General features: G+C 41.2%; 2 protein-coding genes across 2 annotated transcripts; both read right to left on the bottom strand.

The window, feature by feature from the left end:
- Positions 1-3,535: 3,535 nt before the first annotated feature.
- Positions 3,536-4,993, bottom strand: LOC128869900 (uncharacterized). Its single transcript, XM_054112498.1, has one exon. It carries the CDS (start codon positions 4,991-4,993, stop codon positions 3,536-3,538), a length of 1,458 nt encoding a protein of 485 aa, XP_053968473.1.
- A 779-nt stretch (positions 4,994-5,772) lies between these two features.
- LOC128869899 (uncharacterized) lies at positions 5,773-9,396 on the bottom strand. The gene has a single exon (XM_054112497.1). The coding sequence runs from the start codon at positions 9,394-9,396 to the stop codon at positions 5,773-5,775; it is 3,624 nt and encodes a 1,207-aa protein (XP_053968472.1).
- Positions 9,397-9,581: the final 185 nt, after the last annotated feature.

Genomic DNA, 9,581 nt, shown 5'->3' with positions numbered 1-9,581 from the left:
GCGCTTGCGAGTCTGCAAGTTGCCGTATGAAGAAAATTACTCTCACAGACAAATGAAATATAGATAAACTAGCGGAAAGAAAAATATAAATGAAAAGTGTTCTTTGTTTTTTTCTTGTTTCATCATTTAATTCATGCTCGGCCATTATTTTGTGACTTATTCTAATAACAATGTTTTATTTATTTTAGTGACTTACCATTGTGTTAAAATAAATAACTCTGAACTGCATTTCAGGTTCATCAGTATGTTCGTAACTAAGCATTCGTTTTTTCCTGGCTATTCTCTTGTCCTTAAATTGAGAATGAATTTCATAAGCACTTTTCTCCACAAATAATCTAGCTTCTGTTACGCTTTTTTCAAATCCTGTATTTCGGATTTATTGAATCTAGCTACAAAATGAACGTAAAGTATCAATAGCGACTTGCAAGTTGACTTGAATCGATTGCCAAAGTTTACTTATATTATTTACACGTAGCAAAACCTCATACCACACGTGTAATGCAACAATAAAATCAAAAGTTAACATTTCCTTTAGGACTGCTTCACTGTCGCTTAGAGTCTCGGAATCATCAGTTTTATTTTTCAGTTCATTCACACATTCGATGACATCATCAAATTGTAAAAATATTGCTTTTACTGCTCCGATTCTGCTCTCCCACCTCGTTTCAGACAGAGTTTGTAAAGTCAATTTTAATTTACTTTTTACTATCTCCCAACGCTTCCTTGACTTTGAAAACAGCACATAGATTTTATTGATAAAGCCGAAAAATTTTTTGGCTGTCGTTGAAGAGTTAACTGCATCTATCAAAAGTAAATTCTAACTGTGGCATCCGAATGGTGTGAAGAATGCTCTTGGATTTATATTGAGTATTCTTGTTCTGATACCTTTTCTAATTCCGACCATATTGGTGCCATTATCATATCCCTGTCCTCGACAGTTTTGGATATCTAGATCATTTCTTTCTAGTTTTTGTAATATTGATTGTGTTAAACACTCTCCTGTTGTTTCTGCGACGTCAGTAAACCCAATGAAATGTTCTTCTACAGCTCCAGTTGACAAATTGCAAAATCTTAATATTATTGACATTTGTTCAACACGGCTTACGTCCCTGGTACAATCGAGCAAGATGGCATAGTATTTTGCTTGTTTAACCCTGTGTATAATTTCGTTAATAACTAATTTAGACATTAAAGTAATTAATTCGTTTTGGATGTCGTGGCTCAGATAATGTCGATTAAGTTGTTTTTCGTTAATACGTTGCTTATGCTCCCGTAATGTCGGATCATATTTAGATAACAACTTAACTAAGTCTAGAAAATTGCCAGAATTTTTACTATTGTTCAATTTCAAGGATTCTCGATGAGCTCTAAATTCCAAATTGTGTGAGGCCAAGTAGTTTATTATATCTATCAATCTTTCAAACAGATTATACCAATACTTTTGAGATTCCCTAATCAATCTCTCGTTATCCTTATCTATTGTTTTGCCGTGTTTGATTCCTTTAAAGAGTTCCGTCCATTTCATCATGCACTCCATGTGTCCTTGACTTTGTTCATGTCTTTGCAGTATCCGACTCAGATCCTTCCAATCACAACATCCTTCTTTTACTATCTGTGTCTGCAAATGTGAAAAAAAATCTACATGGAAAGCAATAAACTTTATCTTGAGACATTGAGTAAGTTAACCATCTGCGATGTTGCGTTTCGCCGTTACTCAATTTTCTAGTATAATGAAATTTAGAAAAATGTCTTTTACTTTGGTCTTTTGGGTAATTTTCATCAGATTTCTCTAGGTCTTGATCGGGACCGTTTTGAATTAAGTGATGGCGCTTCGCATCATTTAGTCGCAATACCCACTTCCCCGGATCTAGGTCTATTAATGGCACGCTTAAATGAACTTCTTGCTCCTGATTTTCTGACTCACACATATACTCACTTTCTAACTCTTTATTGGATTCAGAAATTTGGGTCACAGCAGATTCACTCGATGTTGAAGGTAAAGTTGTATCAGAAATTTGACTTAAAGTTTCATTGAACTATGTAGCTGATTCTGTTTCAGAAAATAAAGATTCATCACATGACTCTGAAGCAGTGGCACCTGAAGAAGGCTTTTTAAGAAATTTCATCATACTGGAACTCAGAGCTTGGTTGGATACAACCGTTTCAGCCTTTCTTTTTCTTTTTGACGCACCGGATTCACATTTTCTCCCTACATCTCTGTCTCTAGAGGGTCCTCCAGACATGATAACCTTAAATATTTTTAGTTAAGTTTGGTAAGAACGCAATATTACAGGATACAGATTATAAGAGTTGGTTGATGATTATTACACAGGGAGGTCCTGGATAAAGTGAAAATGCGAAAACCATGGATTACGATACATACCCGGAACATTTTTCGTCAAACTTTTTGTCGGAAATGAAAAAAAACGACTATACAAAATTTACGAGTCAGCTGCCAACTTTGTATCATCATCATCATCATCTCAACCGGTACGCATCTACTGCTGGATATAGGCCTCCCCTAAGAGCGCCACCTTGATCTGTCGCGGGCCTATGGTCTCTGTGGTATTTGCACTTTATCCATGACCACCCTGTATATTAGGCCGGGTCGATTTGTGGGGAGGCAAAAAAATCGCCGATTGCTCTGTGAAAATCATATTCTAGGGATCAAAATAAGAAACTTTGCCGATGGAACCATACCTCTAAAACGAATTCTGATGTTCCCCAAGTTGGGTCGAACTTTTAGTGTCTTTTGTGGGGAGGCAAAAAATTGCTCTGTGAAAATCATATTTTAGGGATCAAAATAAGAAACTTTGCCGAAGGAACCATACCTCTAAAACGAATTCTGATGTCCCCCAATTTGGGTCGAACTTTTTAGTTTCTTTTCTCATGTAAAGGCCAAAAATGGTGATATTTTGAAATGATTGTATGGGGAACCCCCCAGGGGAGTTCCAGGAGGTGTGCCACTGGCACGGGTGGATCGGCCGTCCAAAGTTAGTGGGGGTCGATCGTACATTTGGACTCGATTGGAGCACTCTAAATGGGTCAAGGTGGGATTTTTCGTTCGACCCAAATTGGGGGGCATCAGAATTCGTTTTAGAGGTATGGTTCCTTCTTTCTTATTTTGATCCCTAGTGTTGCAGGCAAAAGCAACAATGGCTCAAAATACGAGGCTTCCGAAATTATAATAAACAACACTTTAAGTTCACTGTATTTTATTTCTTGTTCATGAAATATTTTATAAGTATATGAATTTAAAGTTTATGAAATTAATAATGTTTAACAAGTTGTTTAAATTGCGTTAACTTAGAAGTGAAGTTTTTATATATTGTCGCGCCTCGTACGCGTCTGAATTTCCGTAAGCAACTGGACTTTTAAAGCACGCTTCGGTCAATTCAACGGCGTTTACAGTTCAGGCATGGTTGCATTTTTTGGTAAAATATTACAAAGGAATTTTTTAGTATGAAATGATAATTCAGGTTTAGTACATAAATATTTGAATACAGTTTTCGTCTAATTAGTACAAAAAACAATTTTAATATGGGATTGTATTATTAATCGGTAACATCCTCCCCCCGTGATTCGCATCACTGGTGAGAGAATCACTACCAACGTCGAGCACTGCAATTTTAGACGCTGGTCTCCGTAAAATTCCTGTTGACGTCTTGACTAAAACAGATCTAACTTGACCATCTGGGGCTGGCTTTGCTTCTGTTACGATACCCCGTTTCCAATGGCCTCGGCTCTCGTTGTCGTCGCAAACTATAACGATGTCACCTACAGCTATCGGCTTCACCCTCTTAAACCATTTCGTACGCCGGGTCAAGGTAGGAAGATACTCCAATATCCACCTCTTCCAGAAAGTCTGCTTCAGCTGCTGCGCTATGTGCCACTGCTTGCGTAAACATATCTTCTCTGACAGCGGTGGAGTTTGTATATCATTCGCGCAGCCTAGCAAGAAATGATTGGGTGACAGAGGCTCGGCGTCGGTACTCTCTACCGGCACATGTGTTAATGGACGCGAATTTATTAAATTTTCTGCTTCAATCAGAAGACTTTGCAGGATCTCCAACTGTGGCGCTCGTTCCTTCAGCGTGAACATCAAAACTCGTTTTACGCTTCTTACCATTCTTTCCCATATGCCCCCGGCAGATGGATTGGCAGGTGCATTGAAAACCCACTCTACACCTCGAAGATCACACTCCGATTGCATACCGCTTTGAACGTTCACCCAATCTTCTTTGCTTGCGCCGACAAAATTTGTCCCCATGTCGCTTCGGAGCCGTACCGGTACACCTCTTCTGTTTATAAAGTTACGGCAGACAATTATGGCAGCATCTGTTGATAGGTCCCTAGCTAGTTCCAGGTGAATGGCTCTAATAGTTAGACACGTGAAAAGTGCAACCCAACGTTTTTCTTGACGACGGCCTATGGCTACTAAGACAGGCCCAAAGTAGTCAACGCCTGAATATGTGAACGGACGAACGAACGGCGTAACTCGATCGCTCGGTACTTGGCCCATAAGTGGTGATTCGGGAATAGCGGATAAATTTTTACATTTCTGGCATTTAGCTTTAATTGACCTCAATAATCGGCGCGCACTAGGAATCCAAAACTTTCGACGTATGGCGCACAACGCTGACTCAAAGTTGTGGTGATGAAAAAGTTCGTGATAATGCTTAGCTACAAGACGTGATATAGGATGACTCCTTGGCAATATTATTGGTCGCTTTGTTGACATTGGTACGCATTCGGCATAGTCTATCCGACCCCCTAGTCGTATAAGGCCCTCATTGTCCAACATCGGGCTTAGCTTAAATATAGAGCTGCATTTCGTAATTGGCGCACCTTTACGCAAAGATTCAACTTCGTCAGCAAAAACATCTTGTTGTACTAATAGGCATATCAGTAATTCAGTTTGTTTGATCTCATTCGCAATAATTAACTTTGATGCATATACGTTTCTACGTTCATCAACCTTACGGAATTTCATTATGGCATATCGTACCCATGTCATCACCCTTAAAAGTTTATAGTAATTTGAATACTTATTAAATGGAATTACTCTATCCGCTGACGATATCGTATATATTTGCTTGGAGCGTCTCTCCTCTTGGCATTCGCTATTATCAAATTCGGTTGGCATGGCTGGCCAACTATGCTCAGGCAATTTCAAAAAAGGCGGACCATTTAACCACTTACCATTTTGAGAAAAGGTTTTTATGCGTGTAGCATCATCAGCTGGGTTTTCTTTACCTGGTACCCACCTCCACTGACTGGCTTCGGATGTTTGCAGGATCTCAGCTATACGGTGTGCCACGAACTGCTTGTAGCACCTGGCGTCAGACCTTATCCACTGAAGAACTATTTTTGAATCTGACCAAAATGTTGACTCACGCGGCTGTACGTCGTGGCTGTTGATGACGGCTTCCCTCAACTTTATTCCCAAGACGGCTGCTTGTAACTCAAGTCTCGGAATGGACAATGGCTTCAGCGGGCTGCACCGGGATCGGCCAGCAACGAATACGATGTCTGTATTATTTGCGTGATGAATTCGCCAAAAGGCGATGGCAGCAAATGCGATCTCACTCGCATCAACAAAAATATGTAGCTGTATATCGGCATTCGGATTCAAAAATTGTATGCCATAACATCTTGGCATTTTAAAATTTTCGATGGTATTCAACGTTTTGTACCACTGCAACCACTTCTTATAAATGTCTTCGGGGATTGGCTCATGCCAATCTATACTCCTGGTCCACAGGCTCTGCATCAAAACTTTTGCCCGCAGCACCAACCCACACGCGAAACCATAGTAACGCTCAGCATCTCACCTTTCGTTGGCCGTCTACTACAGTCTAAAACTGCTTTGGGCACTCTAGAAAACAGCAATTTGAAGAAAAAGTAATCTTTGTTTGGGTTCCAGTGCATTCCAAGCACCTTCTCGGTAGCACTCTCCCCTTGGCATATATAATTTCTTTGTTGCTTACACGGCTGCTCGTTGTGTAATACAGCTTGCAGAATGTCGTACGAATTTGACGTCAACCCTCTTAACTGGAACCCGGCGTGGCTATGGATATCGATGACATCCTTGGTAACCTTAATGCATTCTTCGACAGTATCGAAACTGTCCATATAGTCGTCGACATAGTGCCGATCCACAATGGCATTGACGGCTCTTGCATTTACATCACGATATTTTTCTGCGTGCACGTTTTTTACAAATTGTGCAGAACATGGTGAGCTAATTGATCCAAATATCATGGCGCGCATAACGTAAACGTCTGGCGGTTTGGATCGATCGCCCCCTCTCCAAAGAAAGCGCTGCGCATTTTGATCTTCGTGGCGAATCAGAATCCGGTGAAACATCTCACATATGTCACCACATACTGCAAATTTGCCTTGTCTAAACCTACACAATATTGCCAACAGCGATTTTGGTTGATACTCCTCCGGTCCTTTCATAAGGGCACAATTCAACGACATATTATTTATTTTTGCTGCGGCATCGAAAACGAGTCTACGTTTGTTTCCTTTGTTTACATTACATGTGGCGAAATGTGGTAAATAGCATGTGCGATCAGCATTTACATTAGCTTCATCGGGTGAAAGTCGCTTTGCGTATTCCTTTTCGATGTACTCGTTGATTTTTGCTTTATACCATTCCCCGTAGTCTTTTTCCCGTTCCATTTTCATTTCAATTTGCTCTAAGCGCTTCATGGCCATACTGAAACTTTCGGGAAATTTCACATTATCTTTATGCCAAAGCAAGCCGGTTTCATATCTATTATTATTTACAAACCTTGTCGTCTCGTTTAATAACTTTTCCGCCCTAATATCGGCTTCTGAACGAACGCTTGGCAATTGCTTTATTTCAAATTTTTCTGCTGCAAAATATTCTGTTATTTGTTTACTAATTTCATTCAATTGTGCGGTGCTTTCAATATTGACGTGACCAATAGTACCCTCACTCGAACGATATTCGTTCGATCCAAATAATGTCCACCCTAACATTGTCTTGTGGATTGCAAAGCCATCGTCCAAATTCACAGTTTTTATTGTTCGTATTAACTCTGTATGCGACAATCCAATAAGTATTTGCGGCACTGCATTATTGTAATCGGCGATTGGTATATTTGCCAATTGTTCGTGACGTTGTATGAAGTCGTTCAAATTCAACGTCTGCTGCGGCAAATACAACTTTTTTGTTGTACGCACTCCCCTCATTTCATAACTCGTTGCTGCTTCATTTGCGCCGGCAATTTCAAGTGACACTTGCCGCGACTGTTCGCTCATGCTTTGATTGCCTATCCACTTCAGGCGAAGTAAATTGGATTTGCCTTTGAGGCCGAGAACGTTCGCTATATTTTCCTCCAATAGGGATATTTTTGCGCCTTCGTCAATGAAAGCGAAAATGTTGATTTCGCCTTTGGGACCTTTCAGCTTGACAGGCAAATATTTGAGGAGTGTTTTGTTACGTTGTGGTGAATTTGATCGAGCGAGTGGATGTTGTGGATTTTGATACACAGTTTGAACAGTTGCCACAGCTTTATCAGCAGATGAAATATTGTTTTTATTATTATCACTGGAACTATGAAGCAACCGATTGTGGAATTTATTACACGAGGATATACCACACACTCGTCGCTTGCGGCAATTCTGTACACTGTGACCAGGTTGCAAACAACAAAAACACAGATGCTTATTTTTCACTATACTCCAGCGATTCGAACAATCGGCATCTTTAAATTTTGAGCACGTATTTAAAATATGGCTTTGGTCACACACTAAACACTTCTTTTCTTCTTTTGTTACAGTCATTACGGGCTTGGACGACATTTTAGGTTTGTGGCACACAAAATCGTTGGGCATATACTTTGTTGGCATAACATCTATTGCCATGGACACATACATGGCTGTGTGCTGCAACCAATTGCTAAATTCACGCACAGTGGGATATGGCTTTTGCATTTCGAAGATGTGGCGAGTCCACTCTTCCCTCTTGTTCAGCGGCAGTTTGCTGATTAATTCGTCGAGCAACATTGGATTATTTAGATGTGGTACCGCACCGGAATTTTCTAGAAAGGCAGCTAAGTTTGATACCATTGTGCTAAAATTGAGTATATCGGCGATTCGTCCTCCGGTAATGGGTGGAAACGCTCGAACTTTCGCTATTTGGCTTCTAATAAGTAGCTCTGGGCGACCGTAATGAAATTCTAATGTTTTCATAGCCGCATCTACACTGGATGGGTGGATCAACAACGACTCCACCTGTTGTCTGGCTTTCCCCTTTAGGGCTTTCTGGAGACGTAACAGATTCTCCAATCGCGAATATGAATTCATTTCCGTGGTTTCCTTAAAGGCCACAGAAAACATAGGCCACTCTTCGGGAGAGCCATGAAAATCTGGCAAATCTAAAATTTTACGTACCTGGCTTGCGCTGGGTGCTATTTGAACTTTTTGATTGATGAGCTGCGGTGTGATTTGTGGGTTGGACGCTGCAGGCATGTAGCTTGCTGGCAAAAGATTTAAGGAATAAGGGCTGGTGTGGCAGTACGGCTGCATTATTGCTGGCGGGCACGTGGCAGACCGGATATAGGGGCCGAAGGCAGCGTCGGGCTTGACGTTGGCAGAAGTAACGCTGGCAGAGGTAGCGTTGGCGTAATTGGTGCTGGCAGTTGTAGCACCGGCAAAGTTGGCGTTGGCAGAAGTAACGCTGGCGTAGGTGTCGTTGGCATAATTGGTGCTGGCAGTTGTAGCACCGGCAAAGTTGGCGTTGGCGGAAGTAGCGCTGGCGTAGGTGGCGTTGGCATAATTGGTGCTGGCAGTTGTAGCACCGGCAAAATTGGCGTTGGCAGAGGTAGCGCTGGCGTAGGTGTCGTTGGCATAATTGGTGCTGGCAGTTGTAGCACCGGCAAAGTTGGCGTTGGCGGAAGTAGCGCTGGCGTAGGTGGCGTTGGCGTTGGCATAATTGTTATTAAAAGAATAAGTCTCGGCAGGAATAGCGCTGGCAGAAGTAGCGCTGACTGTTGTGAAGTTGGCAGAGGTAACTTCGGTTGGCTTGAAGCTAACAGGAATAGCTTCGATGCTAGGTACGTCGGCACTGATGACGTTGTTAGCGGTTTGTTGATTTAGGGCTTCTATGTATTGGACTTTTTCCTTTTCCGATGACGCTAGCGACTTTTGCAAGGCTTTTATTTGCTCGCGTAGTTCTTCGATCACTTTGTATTGCTGAACTATCGCGCAATCATTTTCGTCGTCACTCGAACTTCTTTCACCATTTTTGTCGGCCATTTTGGCTTCGCGAACTTTCTCGACGCGTTTCTTATGACGGAGGTTATAACGCGGTACTTCTTCGCCGGATTTTTCGTAGGCGCGATCACCCGAAGATTTCATGAACAATTATTACGGTTATCGAAAATTTATATAAACGCGATTTTTTTCAGCATTGATATGCAAAATTAAGGACAATATATAAAAAGATGTTGCAGGCAAAAGCAACAATGGCTCAAAATACGAGGCTTCCGAAATTATAATAAACAACACTTTAAGTTCACTGTATTTTATTTCTTGTTCATGAA

This window comes from Anastrepha ludens, chromosome X, assembly GCF_028408465.1.
Source record: "Anastrepha ludens isolate Willacy chromosome X, idAnaLude1.1, whole genome shotgun sequence".
NCBI classification, from domain to species: Eukaryota; Metazoa; Arthropoda; class Insecta; order Diptera; family Tephritidae; genus Anastrepha; species Anastrepha ludens.
Note: the sequence above shows the minus strand (reverse complement) of the source record. Positions and strands in the feature narration are given on the sequence as shown.